This window comes from Drosophila obscura, unplaced genomic scaffold (assembly GCF_018151105.1).
Source record: "Drosophila obscura isolate BZ-5 IFL unplaced genomic scaffold, ASM1815110v1 contig_29, whole genome shotgun sequence".
Taxonomy (NCBI): domain Eukaryota; kingdom Metazoa; phylum Arthropoda; class Insecta; order Diptera; family Drosophilidae; genus Drosophila; species Drosophila obscura.
Genome location: NW_024542816.1, coordinates 1,166,752 through 1,188,975, shown reverse-complemented (window position 1 = coordinate 1,188,975; position 22,224 = coordinate 1,166,752). Strand labels below are relative to the sequence as shown.

Below are 22,224 nucleotides of genomic sequence, written 5' to 3'. Positions count from 1 at the left end.
TTTTCGGGCTTCTGGAAAATTTGAATTCGTAATTTTAGCGCCAAATAATGTGACTTTATTTTCGAGCAAATATTTTGCCCCGCCAATAGTTATTTTCGTATATAATATACCATCGCAACTAAATTTCATTATATTTCTCAATTTCGTCGACTTAAATGAACATATTTAATCATTTAATTATTTTCCGCTGTAAAATAAATGATCGTCCCCAAAATCTCCAAATCTGCAATCGACCAATCATCCAAATATGTTAAGAGTCAAAATTAATATTTTCTTGACATTCTTTTAGTTATTACATTACCATCAAATAATTTACTAAACTTTTTATTTCTACGATTCAAAAAGAATGTAGGCATAACGGTTCGTACGGTCTGCCGGCATGCAACCCTGCAGTCGTACCGGCAAACCAGTGATGCGCACATCTCTGAAATCCGAAATCGACTGCCGAAATCTTGAAATATTTACTAAATTTGCATAGTAATTCGAATATTTCAGCTGCCCATTGGGTTTCTTTGAATGATTATAATTTTTCTGGCCCTCCTAGCACAAAAAAAATGAATAGTTACCCGAATCGACTTCTCAAACACGGGCATCACTGCTGCCAGACGCGGCCTGCCAAGTGTCGTCTGCCAGACGCGGCCCAGTTCTGACCAATAGGAGCACAGCCCGACAACGTTATCGGAATTTTCGGCTCGTGCGGCTTCACAAACTCAGTGCACGTTCACTTCAACAATAATATTCGAACAGTCAAGGAGCTCTGTTGTGGCTTTTGCACCGGAAGAAGTGTGTTTCAATCAGTAAAACAAGGCGAACACGACGAGTGCGCTTAGCGGTAAACACAAAGCCTCACACATACCCCACATACATATATAGCATTTTTTTTTGCGGCAAATTACAATTCAGGAAGTAAATCAGTTCTGTATATCGGTCGGTGCTATTTTTTTCCCGTGTTGAATTTGCATATATATTTTTTTCTTGTTCGTTCTTAAGTGCCAAAACGCGGCGTGCTAAATTTCTTATTGCGTGCAAAATAGCTGGAAAAAGGAGCCTCACACATGCACAGAGCCATCTCGGCACACACACACACACACACACACGCACATGCATTAGGGCAACCAAAAATGTAGTTTTTTTTTTCCTGTCAACGTTTCTGTACGTTTGGTCAATAGCATTTTTGTTTGTACAAAAGTAGCTTTTTCGGTGACAGCTGTTCAATTTGTGTGATAAAATTATAGAAAACGGAAGGAAGCAAGCTCTACTGTAATCATTGTTAACGATCGCGCGCGCAAATGCAATAAATTACAAATAATAATTCAGGTAAGTGCAATATTCTGCCCAAAAGGCGAGTGTTTGAGTGTGAGTGGGTGAGAATGTTCTCGGGTCTTGTTGCTGGGGGGAGGTATTGTGCAATGTACGTGTATAATTATTGGGAACGCTGCATTGGGGCACTGCATTATGTACCCGTTTGGGCCCGTCGCTCGACCAAAAAAGCACGCCAAATTCCCATAGTGCGATGCGGTGCGGCGCGGCTTTTGCACGGACACACACACACATGCGGATACACGAGAGCTCCTGGCGTCGCAGCCGCAGTCGCAGCAACAGCAGAGCAGCGCAGTGGGAAAGAGATGAAAGACAGGTGGGCCACACTGCTGCAGTGTCAGTGTCTCTCGCTGTCGCAGTCAGCGTCGCTGCCTACGCACTGTGTGCGAATTTTTGGTTTTGGTTGGTTTATTTTTGTTGTTATTTCTTAATCGAAATTGAAACATGAAATGTTGTGCATAAATGATATAATAGTTGGAGAAGAGGCGTACAAAATCCAGTTTTCGCTTCAGTGACGTCAGCGCGGGCATTTCGGAAAAAGGTATACCGCCTTCAGTTCCGAGCTCTCCCGCGACTTGTACAATTCTTTTGAATATTTCGCCTAATCCGATCTGTTGTCTGGCTAATTTATTCATAGAAGTCGGCAGCGCAGCAATTATGGTCGTCTGTGGTTTCCGTTTTGTGTTTTCTTGTTTGGAACTTTCCAGACCTTGTCCACACAAATTGTTGCCTCAAGATTGATTTTTGGATAATTGCGTAGGAAGCGGGGGTATGGAGGGGGAGTGCAATTTTTATCAAATTAGTCATTATAAAGAGTAGAGATGTACATAGCTGCATGTGTACATACATACATATGTACGGACGTAGATGACATTTGATTTACAAATTTGAAGGATTTCTGAAATAGATCAAAATATCATTTCTTCTTACTTCAGTATTCCAGTATTCAGTTAATTTTTTCCATTAGTGCTACTGATAGTATTCTCGACAATTTCATTGTTTTGTCCACTGGATGAAATATCAAGCATAAAGGACCCCTTTTTTGCGGTAACGGAAATTCGAACTCTGCCTAATTAGAGGCCAAAAGGCGGCAGGACTCTACTACTGTGGGGAGGCTGTTCATCAGGTAACAGAAGTCGGGTACACGGGGGGAGTCTATGATGATGGTAATTTCCGACAGATCCGACATATTGGCGGGGCATTGGTGGGGCGCATGAGGATACCGCAAAAGTCGGTAGTGAATGATAGACAGAGACAGAGAAAGTCCATTAAAAATTGCGAGTTTTCCCGCTTGCCGCCGCCTGAATTGGCATCGAATTGCAAAAGTCTCTGTGGCCCCCGTACTCAAAGGTAGCAGACACAACCCTACACACACAGAGACACGCATGTAATAGCGGGGAATTCTATCACCTGACGGTGCGGCGGCCTCTCTCTCTCTCTTATAGCTGTGTGTGTCTACACAGGAGGGGGAGCTCCTGCACGGTCTACATGTCATTTATAGCTTCATTTCTCCTGCCACACACACATATGAGTAGAGTTGCTATTAGATTTTTGTTGTTGTTATTTTTTACTGAAAACATAATTATGATATTTTCTGACCTTGTGTCCGACTATCCTCTGTGTGTGTGTATGACGGAGGGGGAAAGGGTGAAAAGGAAGGAGCATCAGTCCGTCTCCGTTGGTCCAACTGTAAGTGCAATTTCTAATTGACTTTCCAGGAGAACTTCAGAACTTTTCTCTCTCCCTCTCTCTCTGCCGCTATGCCGGCAGCTGTCAGTCAGTCGTGCATACGTGAGTTACTTCTCCGTTTGAATGTGTATGTATGCGTGTGCCCACACTGAACTGATTGATATTTATTGTTGCTTGTTCTCGTGATTTCTCTTCTTGAATTATTACCGGTTGGCATTTTGCATTTGTAACCGTTTCACTTTAACGCCCCCTTCCCCTTCACTACCAAAGAGCACTCCAGTGTTACCTCTCCCTTCCCCTTCCCCATCCACACTATCTCTCTTTCTCCCCCCTTATTTGCTATTTTCTTTTAGTTTTTTGATTATTCTTTGGTAAATAAGCAATGCCATGGGCGCGCGCAAAAGTATGCTACAACAACAAAATGAGCATCGAGGTCCAGTTTCTCAGTGGAATGAAAGTATGGGGGGGGGAGGGGTTTAATGTGAGTCCATGGATTGAGCCTTGAATTTGAATTAGTTGTTGTGTGCTTCTCCTCCCTTGCCTGCTTGCTTGCGCGTCCTTGGTTAACGGTTATGGCCACACTCAACTAGCTGTGTGCGTTAAAGGGAGAGCTGGCTAGCTGGCTTCAAGGCCATGCAATGTTGCTGCTGCTGTTGCGGCTGGGATGCTGAATGCTGGCACTGCTGCCTCTGCGATTGCTGCTGCTGACGGCTGCCACAGTAGCTCTTGCGCTTTGGCGACTCTCTCCCGAATCTCATTTCCTCTCTTGCGTTGCAGTTTTGCAAACTAATTGGCTGCCTGTGTGGGTTGGGTGCGCTGTGGTCTGGGTCTGGGTCGGGGTGTGGGTGTGGGTGTGTTTGTGTGACGTCCATCCAGCTCTGATATTTGATTTGCAATACTCCTTGTACGTACGTACCTACGTCTGGCTCTGTTGCTTGTTCTATAATTAAGTTTTGAGGCCTGGGCTGATGGATGCCTGATGAGTGGGGCGCCGACCCTCCCCCTCCAACCACCGTCACCCATAAAAGTATGCAGCAGCAGCCTCCAATGCGCCTGCGTTTGTGTGTGGGCTGGTGTTTGTGTGTGTGTGTGTGGGTTGGTGTTTGTGCAGCGCCTAACACGATTATAAGCCGCATTTTTAATTACATTCCCCCTTCTTATGTATTTGTATATGTATATGAAATGTGCAACAAGATGTTAATTATTTTTCTCTTCTCTCTCCTCTCTCCCCCACAGTGGTGCTTATCCTGTCTCTCTTTCGTTACAGTTACCGACGGATACAGCAGCAGCAATAATAAAGCAGCTAAATAGCAATCATAATTAAAGCGTAAAAGAAACAAACAACAAAAGCCACAAAATGTCTGACCGAAAGGCTGTCATCAAAAATGCCGACATGAGCGAGGAGATGCAGCAGGATGCTGTCGACTGTGCGACACAGGCCCTGGAGAAGTACAACATTGAGAAGGTGAGTGCGGTGGGGGAGGCATAAAAGAGAGAAGAAGAAGATGTGAGGGGTTTGGTGGGGTGTGGGCAGGGTTGCGAGACCAACAGGTAGGTGTGCTGTGTTGCAAGTGTAGCATAGCGGGGTATTAGCGGGGATTTGTTGTGCTGGTGCTGGTGCTGCTGCTTGCCCTGTGGCAAGCTTTGGTTGCAAGTGCATACAGGCAGGCGCCAATTATCTCGGATTTACTTTAGTGCGGCGACTTGTTCCACAAGAGCCCTAACGATTGGTTTTCACTCTGTGCGTTTTCATTGAGGGATTTTATATTTTATGATGGCAATTTCAAAGATTGTTGTTTTCGTTGTGCTGCGCGGAGCGGGGAGGGGCAGTAAAAATATGAATATCAAAAGCAAATTCCCTTAAATCCCCAGATGGCCATCCATTCATTAAAATGTCCATTTAAATAAAGCAAAAAAAAAAGGGAAGGAATTTAAAAAAAAAAAAAAAAAAATAAAAAAAATTTAAAAAAAAAAAAAAAAAAAAAAAAAAAAAAAAAAAAGGAAAGAAGAAAGGAAGGGGGGAGAAGGGGGGGAGAAAAAAAAAAAAAAAAAAAAAAAAAAAAAAAGAAAAAAAAAAAAAATATTTAATATAAAAAAAAAAAAAAAAAAAAAAAAAAAAAAAAATTTTTTTTTTTTTTTTTTAAAAAAAAAAAAAAAAAAAAAAAAAAAAAAAAAAAAAAAAAAAAAAAAAAAAAGAAGAAGGAAGAATAAAAATAAAAATCCCCCCCGGGGTGGGGGGGGGGGGGGCAGGGGGGGGGGGGGGGGGGGGGGGGGGGAAAAGAAAAAGGGGGGGGGGGGGGGGGGGGGGGGGGGGGGGGGGGGAAAAAAAAAAAATTTATTTTTTTTTTTGGGGAAAAAAAAAGGAAGGGGGAGAAAGAGAAAAGGAAAAGGGGGAGGGGGGATTTCAAAAAATAAGGGTTTTTTTTTTTTTTGTTTTTTAAAAAACGGGGCCCCCAAAATTTTTTTTTGTTGGGGGGGGGGGGGGGGGGGGGGGAAATTGGAAAAAACATGTTGGCAGTGTGATATCACATGAGTCTGGAAACCAAATTTGGTTGCCCTAGCTTTCAAAGCGCTCAACAAGACGGACATTAAGACAGGCGGACAGCCTGGCTATATCGACTTTTGCTGATCAAGAATATAATAATTTATGGGGGAACGTCCCACACACATCCACTTTTACCACAAATTATACCCTACCTTTGAGTAGGGTATAAAAATATTTTGTTTAATTTTATATTAAGTGATTCTTCATTCAGGGAGGATGATAATTCCAATTCCCTTTTGAAAAGGCCCAAAAAAAAGAGCCAACAATTTCCCCACTTTCCGAATTATGGCTACGATTTTAATGATCCTTTTAATGAAAAATTTAGCTTTAATTTTTTAAATTAGTTTAATTCCCTTGACACTTTGAAGGATTGTGCACACAACTGAATTTAAGGAGGAAAATTCCCAAGACTCTTGTTCCTCAAAGCATAGGATAATTCCCATGATTCATCTAAACGAAAATAAAAATTCTCATGACTCATTTTAAGGAAGAAAATTTCCATGACTGTCCCTTGAGCAAAAGATAAATTCCCTTGACTATAGTAAAGAGAGAGGGGAAATTACTGACCATCGTTAACGGTTGTCCAATTCACGGACGGAATGACAAACAAGCGAGAAAGAGAAGAAGGGTGGGGAAGAGGGCGAGAAAAACAACACTAATAAGCTCTTGATTTAGTCTTTGAATAAAAATACAAAAACAACAACAAGCAACAAAATCTGCAAAACAATGTCAACAACAGCAGCAGAGGAGTCGAAGAAATTGAATAATCAATAGGGTACGTGGTACGTGAGTGCGAGGGTGGTGGGGGGCACACACAAACACATCAAGACGTGCTCTGGCCAAAGTGTTTGTGTGTTTCGTGTGGGTCAGTGAGCGAGCAAGGAGGAGGGGAAGGAGCACGAGCAGCAGCAGCGGGAGCAGGAGCAGGATCAGGGGGAATGGCCATCAACTAACGGTGCCTTTGTCAATGCCAATGACAGAAGACAGTCACAGCCGGCCAACGGTACACACAGCGGGCGGGCGTACGACAGGGGCAAAGGAGGAGGAGGAGGAAAGGTCCTTGAAAGACAAAACGCAAAAGCAAACTTGAAATCACAGCGGAAGTTGGCAAAATAGTGGGTAGAGATAAGTGGTGGGTGGGGGCTAGTGGGTTAGTCGGTAAATGTGAGGGGTGGGAGGGGGGTTAATGATAGGTAATAATGGTTAAAGGGGAGGGGGTGGCGCTAACAGTAAAGAGCAAGTAAAAGTCAGAGAGCGAGAGAGAGGAGAGCAGTAGATAGAACTGCTAATTGAGCAGTAAAAGCCGTAATACGCGCATACTCTCTCCGCTCAGCTCCCACTGCCTCCTCCCCCGTTTTACCACCCACCACCCTCTCCTCACTTATTGGGACTGATATTGGGTACACCCACGCAGGTGTTTTTCACACAGCTCCCGCCCCCTATTTTGCGCCTACCTCTTGTTGCTATAAATAAAATATATGCCATACATACACACACACATACACAATCACACGATTGATTGCCCTTTATTGCCGTCCTTTTCTATCGCACTAGCTTTGGGCTTCGTTGTGGCTCGAGCTCGGGCTCTGGCTCTGGCTCCTGGCTCCTGTCTCCTGGTACGGGGGGGCTTGGCACTCCTCTAGCAGCTCCCTCTCCCCCTGTACTGCCCTGCCTCTCTCGCTCTATCTGTATATCTCTCTCCACCTATGTACGTGCTGTAGCTTTTGCTACTCTATGATTCTATCTGTACTTTTTGTTTCTTTAAATTTCTTGCATTTTTAACTCTTTTCTACTCGCTCCATTCTGCTGCTCTTTCTGCTACATTTTCTCCAGCTCCTACTCCCACTCCTTCTGCTCTGCTCTGCCTTCTCCTCCTGGTTTTCCATTTCATAATAAGTTTGCCATTATTCTGTGATTGTGTGTCTCTGTGTCTCTGTGTCTGTCTCTCTGTTTCCAAGAGTGTGTCTGTGTGTGCGTCTGTGTATCTATGTTTGTTTTTCTACGCTAATTAAATATGGATTTCTATTCTTTGCGGAACACAAATTTAATTGATTCGATTAAAATTGAAAAATTATACAAAGCAAAACAAACAAAAAGACACGAAAGGAAAGGCAAACAAAGGGAACAGAGTGAAAGATAGCAACACCTTTTAACCTTTGCACCACCACCGAAAAATCTTCTCCTCCATTATGGTGGAGGAAAACCCTTTTTCTTATTTTATACAGCAACCTTGAGCTATTTTTGATACCCTTTGGGAGACTGTAGAAGGAAAAGAAATCATACATAATTATACAGGCTTTAGAGCTTTTATACCCGCTCAATCCTCAAGCTATAACCAACTAGCTTCGAACAGATACTTGCTGTTGCAACAGAGTTGTTGAGAGTCGAAATAGGAGGAACAATCTTCATGGAAACAGATCTTAATGAAGGAAATTTCACCCTTTGGGAAATTATTCAAAAGGAACTTGTTAAACCCCCACAAACAAACAAATCCACAGACTCGTTTCGATCGGATCGATATGCATAAATATGTGCATATGTATCACCTGGTTACGGGGGCAGGTCTTGCACCTTCTCCGCTTCCGCCCACCCCCTCATTCACTCATTCATGGAGCGGCAGGTAATCCACCTCCGAAACTGATTATAACTTCAAAAATTTCCCTCCCACATCGACTGAGGGGAATACACACAATTTTTGGTATCCATTAGATACGCAACTAATACTACCGCTCACAGTGGGGAGAGGGCACACAAGGGTTAAGCTTCTTCTAGGCAATGTTTTTTTTTTTTTGTATTTTTTTTTGCTTGCTGTTTTTGATATTTTTAGGGGCAAAAAAACGGCTGTGGCGGCGGGCGGCATCAACCTTTCGAGCAGCTTAAATATCGTATCCATTGGCATTATGCTTGTGTATCTGTGTGCGTGTCTCTGTATGTGTGTGCGAGCGCCTTGACTGCGGCAGTGATTTAAAGGCAAAGCCCTAAAATAAGCCAACAGGAGGGCCAACAGCAGCAGCAGCAAAAAAAAGTCTTGAATTTCCATTATTCTGCGTCAAGTTTTAAAAATAAATTTAATTAGGTTTTTTGTGTGTCCGCCTCCGCTCTCCCATTTTGCTTACCCTCCACACTCCACACTCCACACTCTACACTCCTTCTCTTTTTCTATTCGCCTATATCTTCTTCGTTTTTGTATGATGTTATCCTTTCATTAGTTTTTATGTGCCACACACACAAAGCCGCAGAGCTGCCGCAGTCACAGCCGCCGCGAATGCAAACAAATGGCCAAACATTTTATTACAGGATATTTCTACGCTCCTTCCCTCCCCTCCCCAAAAATTGTAGTTTTGCCCCCGATTGTTTTTTACGTGGCCAAAAATGTTTAATCAATATGCGGACAGAAAATGGAATATTCGCATGTATGTAAATATTGAAGAAGTACCCATCAGATACAGATACACAGGCAACACAACAACAGATACATATATTCACAATGATTGACACACATTCCTCGTTTCGATTAGTCTGGATTGAGTGGGCAGGACAGGGCAGGACAGGGCGGGTGGGCTAATGCACCGTTCAACGATCCCCGCCCCACACTAAAAATTCTTTTGTTTATTCTGAATGTTTTCTTTCGCTTATAGCAGATAGGGAGAGAGAGTGAGAGAGAGCTTTAAGGATCATATTTCAATGGAAATGTACTTACTTTTATTTGCTCTGCACAAACAAAATTATTCTTCAGCCGCTCGCTTAGGGAACCTTTTTTTTCCAGCGACTTAATGGGATTTAAGCGTACAAAAATACCAATTAGTAACCAATTTGTGCCTGATAATTCCCATCACATCGAAATGTGTGTGTGTGTGTCCTTTCGCTTATGGGACATTTGTTTTCCTTTTATCATGGTGCACATGTAGATATATTCATTCGCAAACGAGGAATAATCCTTGGTATCATCTCTCTCGCTTAATTGCGAAAGTATTTCACCCGATTGAAATATGTCCTAACAAAAAGTGCCATAGAAAAGGTCTAGATGGTGGGGGTATATCAATATGTCCCTCTGCCAGGTAACACATGTCCAAAATAGCAAAAGGTTCATTATTATTCACAAAATGAAACTCCTTCGCGATTGCCGTGCCCCCAGCCACCTACCCCCTGCCACCTTCCTTCCTTCCGTGCTGTTGTTGGGTTGTGTGTCAAAATGTTGAGTTGCCAAAACAAAAAATTCCATGGCATTGCTAAGGGATAGGAATATGGGATGGGAATGGGTTGGTCTGGTCTGTTCTGTTCTGGAGTTTGAGTTGCTGCAGCTGGTGAGGTGGTGGGGGGGATTTGTGTGTGTGTGCCTCAAACCAAAATTGAATATAAAACAATCAACTTTATATTGTCGTCTGACACGACATGCGGCGGAGGGGCCACACGCACGGCAAACAGAAAACAAAAGAAAAAAAAAAAAACCACACCAAAATGAATGGAATCACTCTATAGGCGATCGTAATGGCAAACGTCTTGATGGATAGGAGAAATGGAAAAGATAATTCTTAAATAAAAGAATGGAGAAGGTATAGAAGAGAATGGAAGGATGAATGAACCAAAGAAAGGGAACGGAAGGGAGCTAATGTGGAGCTCAACAAAATCAAAAATGTTGTAGCAACATTTTCGAAGTATTTTTTTGTTGTTGATTTTGTTTATTTTTGGTCTTGTAGGTTACGGGGTTAAGTTTATGACTTCACGCACACCCTTACCCCCTACCACCCCTTCTAGAAACCTCCTGCCCGCCCTAAAAGGTGACCCAATCCAATCAGTCCACGCCCCTTCCCCTGCCACATAATCAACAAATCCTTGGCAGCGGCACCGAAAAACTATGAAAGAGAGGAAAGTTTTATTTTGGGATTTTCCCCATTCAGGAGAGTTTCAAGAGAGTTTGGGGTTTGGGGTTAGGGAGTGAGGGAACACCTCCTAACTTTTCTTTTCATTATTTTATGTCTTCTTTATCAATGAAAAATATTTTCCCTTTGCTCCCAGTTCCAATTAATTGCCCTTTTCCATGCACTCTCCTCCCCTCCACAGGTGGCCATATTTATGTGGACGCCAGTGTGCTGCAGTGGCTCTCTCGCGCTTCATGCGTGGGATGCTGCCTATGTGTGTGTGTGTGTGTGTGTGGGTGTTTTGCGTAACCCTGGCTTTTACGCCGCCCACCCAAATGCAACTCTGGCAATGACCTTTCCCATTTGCAAGAGACAAAAAACATAACTGCAACGCAGAGGGCTGCAGACGCAGACCATCCATGCGATGTTCATCCTTCCGTTCTGCTGCAATCCGCAGTAATTTCCATCCTGCCGCCGCCGCATGCCGCATCCTGCATAGCCCCAGATTCTTCCTCCGGCTGTCTCTCCTGCCTTTCCCCATTTTTGCTTCTCTTGCTCTTACGCCTCCGCTTGGTGTTGCAGTCTCTCTCCATCTCCCTCTCTTTGTTTTCTGCAGTGGCTCTGAAACTGTTGCTCTAATTGCTTAATTCTTTGACCCACAAACAAAAACTCAACAATCCATAACGTAACTCATTAGCAAACAAGAACTTTTGCCTCCTCTTGTTACCACCTCCTTCTCGAATTCTCCTGCGGGGCCAAGACCAAGAATTTTCGCCTGTTTTGAGGTCACATTTTCGGGTGCTGAGGGTTGTCCTAGTGACAGACGACGACAACGACGATGACGACTGTCGCGTGGAATGGGAAATGCTAGTGGCAGCAGTGGCAGTGGCTGAATTGTGGCATGTTGGGGGAGTGTGTGTGTGTGCGCGGCAGGGCATTTTATTGAGTTTGCCCGCCAGCTAACTGCTACCGCTTTTCCCCGCTGCTGCTGCTGCTGCTAATTCTCAAACATTTAGCAGGTTACATGTGTATCGCTTGTTTCTGTCGGTTTTTCGTGTAGCTTTCGGCTCGCTTTTTTTTTTAATAATTTGTTTTGACAGTTTTCGTGGGTAAACGATTTTTCAATCAAAAAGACAAAATTACCTTTACACGAGGGAAGTAAAATGAAAGCATAACGAAATTACCGATTTTTCCAACACGAACTTTTTCGGGGGCTTATGGAACTTTAAGTGAAATTATAAAAGATTTTTTTTGAGGAATTATTTTTGATAATAATACAAATAATAGTTGCAAGCCCAATATTTCAGCTCAATGAATGGGAAATAAAAAGCATTGAAATTTAATGGTTTCGGGAGTTTTTACGAAATTTTGACTTAAACAGAAAACCAGAAAAGCAAAGAAATTATATCTTGTGTCACTTTTTTTTTGTATAGGCATTTCATTTTCGTTGGAGCTATATTCTTAACTTACCAGTGAAGACTTTTAGCTTTTAAAACAAAGGTCCAACCCTTGTTCGTTTGCTTTGTTATGGTTGCTTTCAATGCTTTATATTTCCCAGATAAATCCCTTCTAGCCATGATGTCATGGCCCGCCTGCCTCCAACTTTGCCTTGCAAAAATTTCCAAACAAATTTTTAAAAAAAAAAAAAAAAAATTTTAAAAATTTATTCCATACTAAGAAGGGCAATCGGGGAAAGGAGATTTCCCTACATCTGAAACCTTATTATTTGACTTTTATTATTGCTCTTATCTAAATCTCTCTCTTGCTTTCTGTTTTGTATTTTGTGTTGCAGGACATTGCCGCCTACATCAAGAAGGAGTTCGACAAGAAATACAATCCAACATGGCATTGCATTGTGGGCCGCAACTTTGGATCGTATGTGACACACGAGACGCGCCATTTCATTTATTTCTATTTGGGCCAGGTGGCCATACTACTGTTTAAGAGCGGTTAAAGTATTGTCGAGTCGGATGCGGTGGTGGTCGGGAGGCTGATGGCAGAGCAGCAGCTGTTGCAGCACCAACAACAACAACAACAACATACAAATACACAGCATACACAACATCAACACCAGCAACAGCAGCATCCATCAGTGGAAGATGAACAACAACAACAACAGCAACAACAACAACAAGAACAACAGCAACAACAACACAACAATCAACAGAGCAACATCCCCAACCAGGTGTGGATGTGGATTCACAACAGAAGGTGGAAGAGGAGCAAGAAGAACAGCTAAAGGATGTGGAAATGATGCATCAACAACAGGCGGATGATGAAGACACCAAACATCAACAACAACACACACGGATCAACAATTGGAGACGGATATGGAACTAGATCTGGACCTGGACTTTGATCAGGATGATATGGAGGATATGGAATACGAGGATGAGCCAGATGTCGAAGTCGATGTGGATGTCGATGCGGATGAAGAGGTGGGCAACGACAACGAGGAGGAGATTGAGGAGAGGGAGGATGAAGACACAGATGATGGCACCATTGTCGAGGACAGTGATGCCACCAGTTGCAGCAGTTGTCGTCGCGCCGAATTGGAGGAGCAGCTTCAACAGCAGCAGGAGGAGGAGGAGCTATATCAGCAACAACAACAACAACAAAAACTACAACAACAACAGCAGCAGCAGCAGGGGAAAGTGGTGGCGGTACCTGCAGCTGTGGCTCCACCTCCTGTAGCACCTGTTCAGGATCTGCTACAGGAAGGGAACGACGACGGCGACAGCGATGAAGACGAGGATCTGGATGTGGATGTGGGGGTCGATGTTGATGTCGACCTGCCATCTGTAGATGGTGCCTAGATCCTAGGTTCTGGTTCCAAATACGCAAATCAATCTCCAAAACGCACACACACACACATATACACATGCACACGCGCAGTAGCAGAAACACCAACAGAATGTTCGTCCGTGTGGCGGGGTGCCAATACCCATACAAAATACCCAACTTCGGTGCTTTGGTATTTCAATCATTTATTGATTGATCACACACACTAATCACAGGCACAGAGACACAGAGATACACGCATCCAAAAGTTTGGACAAAACAAAATGTGTTTCTGCAACACGAATACACGCACCCAAAATACACCGCTAGATAGATCCGATTATATATATATATATATAATATAAATATATATCGAAGATCGTAGTAGGACCAACGCCGTTTTATCATCAATTTAATAGATCATTATTTCCCCATCCGGCAGCAACAACCACCAAAAACGATACATAATACACATATGCATTTTCCCCTATTATTATTATGTATTTGAGAATTGTTTTATTGATTGATATGATATGATGTATTAAAACGAACACACACACGCGACATTTATTGATTGATCTGATATGATATGATGAACACACACACAAACAAAAAACAAAACACAAACATTTATACATACTTTTTGTTTCTTTTTTTTTGTTAAAGACATGAAAATTATGTGCAACAACCTCCAATCACGATTAAAAATAATGTTGAACTTGAATGAAAAAATTGACATTCTTTTTTTTTTTGCACACAGCCCGCCCCTCCCTTCCACACACAGCGCTTCCCCCCCTTTAGCTATAATTTCGCCCCCCTTCAATCCAAAAAGGAGAAGATGACGAATCGTTGGCAGGCAGGCAGGCAGGCAGCAGCATGCAGCAAATGGAAAGTACCATAAAATAATGATAAACGAGAAAAGATAACACTGAACAGAACAGAGAACACACAGACAGACAGACACACATACAGAACATTCAAGTACAGTTAACACAAACCACCACTACACCCGATTTTACAGCAGCAATCGCCGCGCTAGCAGAGGATAAAAACCAAACGAGACCCTAGCAACAAATACAAGATGGACAACAACTTGGGTAAATGAAAACATTGTAATTGCAAATAATTGTAAACGATATTGAATTGAAGCCGCAGAATATTAATCATCATTTCTCATGTTCTCATTTATTTACTAAATGTATTGTAATGTGGATAAAAAAAAAGAGACAGAAGAAGAAATAATGAAAAACAAATGGCAGAACCACACACACACACATTTTGTGCATCAAAAACCCAAAAACCAACCAAAAACGAAACAACTTAATAGATATTTATGCATATATTATATATAGATGTATTGTATTTGTATATTTCATTGCTTTTGAGCCCCCGAAATTGCGAAAATGTTCCACACAACAAAATGGAGCATTGGAGAGGCGACGAGGCATTGGTAAAGCATATAGGAGATGATATGGTCCATCCACAGAAACAGAAAGGAAACAGATTTTTGGGCAGAGACAAGAAAAGGAAAAAGAGTGGCAAAAACAGAAAGAAACAAAAAACGGGGAACACAGCCCAAGCAAAATATATATTGTAATTATTCTCTTGTCGTTTACATAAATGTGTGCTATATACGTTACATATACTTCCAATTGGATTTTTGTTGTCGGAGGAACAGCAAAAGGAAGCAAAGTAAAATACAACAAAAAAAATATTAAAAAGAATACCAATTGCAATTTAAACCAAAACCAAAATGAGGGAATGGGCAAATATGTGTGAAGAGAAGAGAGGAGTGGAACAGAGGGTAAACAAAGAAAGAACAAACAAGATCAAGCAAAACATTTAATCACACAAAAAGACAGAAGAGAAAGAGCAAATCAGTGGGTGACAAAACGGTATGGAAAAAATAAGTAAATTAAATAAATTTGTGTAAATTAAGCAAAAAAAGAAAAACCTTAAGTAAAAAGAAACCTACTCAAAAGCTTAATACGTAATTTCCTAAAAGAAAAAGAAAACCAAGAAACAAACAAATAAGAAAAAAACAAAACGGAAACACCGAAAAGCAGGCGGCATTTCGCAGCACTGGCACTATACAACCACTACACAACACTAATCGAGACACAAACAAAAAAAAAATTACACAACACACACACAAAAAATTTACCGTTACTTTTGCACACACCACCGCACCACGCTCTTTGCTATTTGCGATTTATTTTAGATTATTGCTCAGCACGATTTTCCTTGGAACACGGTCTAATTATGCTAACGGTAAGATTTTCCCCTCCCACACACACACACACATTCCCGTCCCAAAAAAAATGCATCATTGCAAAATAACCAAAGTAAAAAAAAAAACAGAAACAAAAAAAAGGCAAATACCCCGACACACATGAAGAAAAAACCATCATTTTTTTTTCTTTAATAAGAATTTCTAAGAAAAACTAAAAAACAGATATGGAAGAGAAATGGAGATGAAACAACAACACAACAAAACACACATGAGGACTTCTAATAAGTGTTTATATATACAACAACAACAACAAGAACAGCAAATATATATATATATATACATGCATATATATACATATGTATCCATACATATTAAAGATAAAAGAGCATAATTTTTTGTCATAATGCAGAATATTTGCATGCCATCGTGCATGAAAAAACCAATTTTTGATGTAACAAAAAAAAAATTTTGAAAAAAAAAAGGCAGAGAGTAAAAGAAAAGAAACCCGAAAGCAGGATAGCAAATGAAAATAAAATGAATCATAGGAAAACGGGCATTGAATTGCCAGGGCAGGACAGACAGTTAGATAGACAAACGGACGGGACGGGACGGAACGGCGAGAGTAATCAGTTGCTGATTAAGCAAATAAAGAGAGAGAGAGAGCGAGCGAGCAGAGCAGAGCATGTTTTGAAAACTATGATTTTAATTTTTCTTTTTTTTTTTTAAACCCAATCCCATCCATTGGCAGACTTAACCCCAGACTTTCGTTGAACTAAAAGCCTTATACATATATTTTTGTTGTTGTTAGTTTTTGCAAGAAAATTGTACTCGATCCATGGGTGAAGAACTCTCTCGAAACTCAAATCTTGTAGCTGCCATTTCTTAAGTAAACATAAAAGATAACAAATTCCAAACCAAAAACAAAACAAAAACTAAAAATCTTAAAAATAGTTTAAACTTAGTTTGTAACCATAATTATTTCGTATCGAGAAACGTGCTCTCTCTATGTTAGTTAATCTACTTCTAATTCTGCTGGTTTTTGTGCAAGAAAAAAACATTACTTAAGTTTTTGTAAGAGATTAGTGAATTATGTGAGAAGCGTGAAGCGTTAAGCGTATAGCGTATAGCGATATATTGAAGAAAAATGAAATGACATGATGGCGAATATGATGGGAATTTCAAGTAAGCATACGAGTAAGACAAACAAAGAAAGCAAGAAACAAAAACCAAATTGAGATCTTCAATGTGAAATAAAAGTACTTCTTTGAGACCGGGGATGAGAATGTGTTTTTATTTTGAAACTGGGATAAGGTGGAGCGTGGGATGCAGCTGATCGATGTAATTCGTAGGAGACATATAGCAAACATTGACTGCCACTAGGGCTGGAAAATAACTACATTACATTAATCCCTACATTAACGATAGCGCCACCCACACATTGCGCTCGGTATATAATGTAGTATATTTCGTAAATTTGTTGGTATGTTACCGAGAGTCGGGCGGTATATTTTATCGAAAAATCCCCGGTCACACTGGCTGGGAAAACATCGATATGGCTTCTACTATCGATGGTGGGGAAACGACCGATAGTATCGATAGCGCTATCGACTAGTTTCCGGACTCCTGTTACGCGAACAAGAAACATAATCTAAGTTTTTTTGTTTAACACTTACAACGACGGTGCGGCAGTGCGGTGTGCTCAGTGCGTGATAGAGAGAGACAGCCAGCTTGATCCACATATAGTTATAGATCGATCGCGTAAAGCCCCCCTAATCGAATTTTTTGATCCAGTTTGAGCGGAAAGTCTTTGCCCAAAAATGTTCCGTACTCTGTCACGCGTTAGCGAATTGCCACTTATTGTTAAGCAATTGCAAAAAGTACGTAATCCTGTCACTAACCCCAACGTTGTTATCACTAATTTCGAGCGACAGCAAACACAACAACAACAACAACAGAAGCAGCAGCATCAGCAACAATACCAAAAACACACAACAATAAATAAATGCAATAACACCACAAGTGGCGGCAATCACTGGACAGTGCGGCTGCAACATCATCATCACCAGCAGCAGCATCATCAACAGCAGCAGCTAAGCCTGAACGTCTGTCGAGGTTATTCATCATCATTTTTCGGTCTATTCCAGAATGCAGCACAGGCTGGCGTGGCCAAAACCAACAACTATGCCACGGAGGCTACGGTGCAAGTGAATCGCGTAAGTGATTGGTGGCGGGGGCAGAAGGTGGAAAATTAAGTTAAATCAAAATCACCAATTCACCAGATTACATAATGCGCTTTACTATCAGATAGCAAGAGTGTGCGTGCGTGTGAGTGCACAGGGTTGCATTGACACAGACCCATACACACACACACACACAGAGAGTGTTCTGCCATCCGTTAGCCGGCTGCGCGGCATTCTGTCAATTTTCAAAATGATCAAGGTCACGACGCACACACTTGACACGCAGCCGCTGCTTTTTGCGTGGCGGCCGCGTGACCGAGAGGGGAGACACGCACCGCACCGCCAGGCACGGTATCAACATCACTCTGTCTCTGTCTTTCTTTGATTGGATTTTGTTTTGTTTACAAGGGTCGACCCTTATCGGGGAATCAGGCCATCCCATTCACTCATCCACTGGAATCGCTCATCCGAAAGCATGATTTATGTAGCAATCATAAAAAGGACCGATAATTAATCGATAAATTAATCAAGACACAAAAGATATTATGGGCTTATGATAATAGGTAATTTGAATAGAAATTTGAGTAGCATCAGAAACTAATAGGAATTTTTATTTATTTCTCTATAATTATTATTAATTTCCTTGAAGGGCAAACTTTACCTAATCGTTTCGCATGCTCTAATTGCAGCCCTTCAAGCTGCATCGCCTGGACGAAGGTCCGGCCACCGAAGTTAAACTGACCAAGGACGAGGCGCTCAAGTACTACACACAAATGCAGACGATCCGACGCATTGAGACGGCGGCCGGTAATCTCTACAAGGAGAAAATCATTCGGGGCTTCTGTCATCTGTATTCCGGACAGGAGGCCTGCGCTGTGGGCATGAAGGCGGCCATGCGAGATGTGGACAACATCATTTCGGCATACCGTGTCCATGGCTGGACATATCTGATGGGCGTCTCACCCATTGGTGTCCTTTCCGAGCTGACCGGCAACCAGAGTGGCTGTGCCCGCGGCAAGGGCGGCTCCATGCACATGTACGCCCCGAATTTCTTTGGCGGCAATGGCATTGTTGGCGCTCAAGTGCCGCTCGGCACTGGCGTGGGTCTGGCCTGCAAGTACAAGGGCAACGGCGGCATGTGCCTGGCCCTCTACGGCGATGGTGCGGCCAACCAGGGCCAGGTGTTCGAGGCCTACAACATGGCCTATCTATGGAAGTTGCCAGTAATCTTTGTCTGCGAGAACAACAACTATGGTGAGTGATTCAGGTGCGGTGGGCGGAGGGGTGTATTGATTCTGTGTAATCAATCGATTCGGTATTTGTTGGCAGGCATGGGCACTAGCTCGGAGCGTGCCTCCTGCAACACGGACTACTACACACGCGGCGATGCCCTGCCCGGCATCTGGGTGGACGGCATGGATGTGCTGGCCGTGCGTAGTGCCACAGAGTTTGCCATCAACTATGTGAACACTGTCGGTCCCCTGGTAATGGAGACGAACACGTACCGGTATTCGGGGCATTCCATGTCCGATCCGGGCACCTCGTACCGCACCCGCGAGGAGATCCAGGAGGTGCGCCAGAAGCGTGATCCCATCACATCCTTCAAGGAAATGTGCATTGAGCTGGGTCTCATCACCACCGACGAAGTCAAGGTAAGGCTTAAGCCTTGTGTGTGTGTTTTTCCCGTGGCTAAAAATGCTCTTTTCTCGTTTCTAGGCGATCGATCTGAAGGTGCGCAAGGAGATCGATGAGGCCACCGCCTTTGCCAAGAGCGATGCCGAGCTGGCTGTCAGCCATCTCTGGACGGATGTGTCCTCCAATAATCTGGAGCCCAAGCTGCGTGGCACCAATGGCTTCAATCTGGATCACATCCAGGAGCGCAAGGGTGTCAATCACTAGAGATCTGCCGAAACCACTCCACCCCACTCCCCGCCTCAAACGCAAACGCAGACACACAAGACACATAGACACACGAAATCTCTAGCTCTTAAGACGAAAGTTGGAATGCCCCCTGCCCTTTAGTAGCGGCTTTTTTGCAAGGAGTCGCCACAACTTAGCTAATCGAAGCACAGACACACACACACACACACACACACACAGCTCACCCTGGATGATGGTTTTTGGGGGGAAAAACTGCATTGGATATTATTGGATGAATTGTGAACGTGTTCAATATGGATAAAGCGAGGTGTAAATTGTTGAAAATATACATATAAATATTAATTGATTAATTGTTGATTAATCCCCACGAAAAGAAGGAGATGGCATACGCTGCTCTTGGTCTGCTCTGTCTGTAGATTGTGCATATATTTAACCTCCGTCTGTGTGTAACGATTATAAATTTCAAACAGTTCCATGCCCTAAATCTTGGATTTCCAATTGATGTATCCATCAAACAGACTCTTTCGTGTGTACAAAACGATTATGAGCATGAGCTGCGACTCATTTGAATTTGTTTATATGAGAAATCACAAGAAAAGCAAGCAGGCGACAGGCCATCTCCCTACACAGTGAATATAAATCTATTATGTATCTTATGTAGCAAGTGGCAAGTAGCACTCTTTCCGTCTCTTTCTTTTTCGGAGACTCTCTCGTCTCTCTCTCTCGTTCTCTCTCCTTTTCTGTCTTTTCGATTTGCCTTTACTGTCGTCGTACGTGTACTTCATTGTAGTTTCTTTTTGATCAAAATCTTCAATGAGTTTCTATCAAAATTTTGCAAAACATTTATAAATTCCTATTTAGACGGGGGGTCGGTCCTATTCAGTCCACAGCGGTCGACGGTGCATAAGGTGGACCTGGCAGTATGCTCAAGAAAAGCGGAATCAGCTGCCTGCTGCGTTTGGGCGGTGTCCAGTCACCGCTGCAACGGCAGCTACTCCATGCCTGGACGGGTGAGCCGCGTAGCTGGAGCCCAGGCAGTGCCTTGGCTGTCTCCGCGGACAGCGGCAGGCGGCACAAGTCGGAGGAATGCAACAGCGTGACCCTGGAGCATGTGAGTAACAGTGGGGGAATGGGAGTGGGGGAGCCTATCCGGCCGTGAATCAAGCGTCTTATCTTTTGTGAGCTCTGCAGACCTTCAAGTGCTATGATTTGGAGACGGGACCACCTACGGATGTGGAGCTGTCGCGCGATGATGCCCTGAAAATGTACACACAGATGCTGGAGGTGAGGCGCGTGGAGACCGTGTCCTCCACCTTTTACCAGGAGAAGAAGATCAGGGGCTTCTGTCACTTGTATATCGGGCAGGAGGCGGTGGCCGTGGGCATGCATGCCCGGATGCGCAAACAGGACTCGATGATAACGGCCTACCGCTGCCATGCGTGGACCTACCTGATGGGCGTCTCCATGTACGAGATGATGGCAGAGCTGCTCGGCGTCCGCACCGGCTGCAGTCGCGGCAAGGGCGGCTCCATGCACATGTATGGCGAGCGCTACTACGGCGGCAATGGCATTGTGGGCGCCCAGGTGCCTGTCGGCGCTGGCGTCGCCCTGGCCCATCGATACCGCGGCGATGGTGGCGTCTGCATCGCCTGCTATGGCGACGGTGCGGCCAATCAGGGGCAGGTCTTCGAGGCCTACAACATTGCCAAGCTGTGGTGCCTGCCGTGCATCTTTGTGTGCGAGAACAACGACTATGGTATGGGCACGAGGGCGGATCGGGCCGCCGCCAGCACCGACTTCTACATGCGGGGACAGTACATACCCGGGCTGTGGGTGGACGGCAACCAGGTGCTGGCCGTGCGCAGTGCCACACAATTTGCCATCGAGTATGCGCTGGCCCATGGGCCGATTGTCCTCGAGATGAACACCTACCGCTATGTGGGCCACTCGATGTCCGATCCCGGCACCTCGTATCGCTCGCGGGAGGAGGTGCAGAAGGTGCGCGAGAAGCGGGATCCCATAAACAGCTTCCGCGGCCAGATCATCTCCCTGTGCCTGGCCACCGACGAGGAGCTGAAGAAGCTCGAAACTGATATCCGGAAACGTGTGGACGACGACTGCAAGAAGGCGATCAAGGACAAGGAGGTGGATCTGATCGAGCTGCATGCGGATATCTATGCCAAGAATCTGGAGACCAAGATACGGGGCGTGCATGGCTACCATCTGGAGCATCATCGCATATCGGAGGTGTGTCTGGGGAAGCCGAAGGCGACTCCCCTCAGCCAGATAAAGAATGTGCCCGTGGGCGATGCGGCCATGGTGGCGGCTGCTGCCGAGGCCAAGAAGGCCGCCGACAAGGCCAAGGCGGAGAGGGCCAAGGCCGAGGGTAAGGAGCCACCAAAACCACCAGCAGCAGCCGCACCAGCTGCGGGTGCTCCACCCCCAGCACCAGCAGCAGGTGCTCCACCCCCCGCGCCAGCAGCAGCAGCGCCAAAACCACCACCGGCGGCTGCACCACCTGCAAAAAAACCCGCTCCGAAGGCGGCGCCTCCACCAGCCACTGCACCGCCGGCGAAAAAGTGAACCGGAAAGCTTCCACAACTTTTTAGCCAAGACACGAACCACACAAATTAAATACAACTTTCTATTGAATGCAACCTTGTGAAAGCTCACACAGAGCTTTGGGTCCCAGGAGCTTTATGACAAAAAGTCCGCAGGCAGCAGTCAGCAGAAGCT

The 22,224-nt window shown here is 44.0% G+C and overlaps 3 protein-coding genes across 4 annotated transcripts; all 3 read left to right on the top strand.

Moving 5' to 3' along the window:
- The first annotated feature begins 721 nt into the window (after positions 1-721).
- Positions 722-12,442, top strand: LOC111069311 (dynein light chain 1, cytoplasmic). Of its 2 annotated transcripts, XM_022359319.2 has the most exons (3): positions 722-832; positions 4,277-4,474; positions 12,206-12,442. In XM_022359319.2, the coding sequence occupies exons 2-3, from the start codon at positions 4,367-4,369 to the stop codon at positions 12,365-12,367; spliced, it is 270 nt and encodes an 89-aa protein (XP_022215011.1). In that variant the 5' UTR covers positions 722-832; positions 4,277-4,366; the 3' UTR covers positions 12,368-12,442. The 2 variants fall into 2 exon arrangements, with proteins under 2 accessions (XP_022215011.1, XP_041450449.1); XM_041594515.1 differs by lacking the exon at positions 722-832 and having other exon boundaries at positions 4,260-4,474.
- Positions 12,443-17,044: 4,602 nt separating this feature from the next.
- On the top strand, positions 17,045-19,830 carry LOC111069310 (pyruvate dehydrogenase E1 component subunit alpha, mitochondrial). The gene is made up of 5 exons (XM_022359318.2): positions 17,045-17,304; positions 17,572-17,640; positions 18,297-18,861; positions 18,937-19,259; positions 19,324-19,830. The coding sequence occupies exons 1-5, from the start codon at positions 17,245-17,247 to the stop codon at positions 19,504-19,506; spliced, it is 1,200 nt and encodes a 399-aa protein (XP_022215010.1). The 5' UTR covers positions 17,045-17,244; the 3' UTR covers positions 19,507-19,830.
- Positions 19,831-20,384: 554 nt separating this feature from the next.
- LOC111069309 (probable pyruvate dehydrogenase E1 component subunit alpha, mitochondrial) lies at positions 20,385-22,146 on the top strand. The gene is made up of 2 exons (XM_022359316.2): positions 20,385-20,599; positions 20,680-22,146. Exons 1-2 carry the CDS (start codon positions 20,411-20,413, stop codon positions 22,069-22,071), a joined length of 1,581 nt encoding a protein of 526 aa, XP_022215008.2. The 5' UTR covers positions 20,385-20,410; the 3' UTR covers positions 22,072-22,146.
- Positions 22,147-22,224: the final 78 nt, after the last annotated feature.

Bases quoted from the DNA above. Each gene is read 5' to 3' on its own strand.
- LOC111069311 (XM_022359319.2), top strand. From the start codon at position 4,367: ATGTCTGACCGAAAGGCTGTCATCAAAAATGCCGACATGAGCGAGGAG. The intron at 4,475-12,205 runs GTGAGTGCGGTG...TTTGTGTTGCAG, and splicing joins AGAAGTACAACATTGAGAAG to GACATTGCCGCCTACATCAA.
- LOC111069310 (XM_022359318.2), top strand. From the start codon at position 17,245: ATGTTCCGTACTCTGTCACGCGTTAGCGAATTGCCACTTATTGTTAAG. The intron at 17,641-18,296 runs GTAAGTGATTGG...CTCTAATTGCAG, and splicing joins CTACGGTGCAAGTGAATCGC to CCCTTCAAGCTGCATCGCCT. The intron at 18,862-18,936 runs GTGAGTGATTCA...ATTTGTTGGCAG, and splicing joins CTGCGAGAACAACAACTATG to GCATGGGCACTAGCTCGGAG.
- LOC111069309 (XM_022359316.2), top strand. From the start codon at position 20,411: ATGCTCAAGAAAAGCGGAATCAGCTGCCTGCTGCGTTTGGGCGGTGTC. The intron at 20,600-20,679 runs GTGAGTAACAGT...TGAGCTCTGCAG, and splicing joins ACAGCGTGACCCTGGAGCAT to ACCTTCAAGTGCTATGATTT.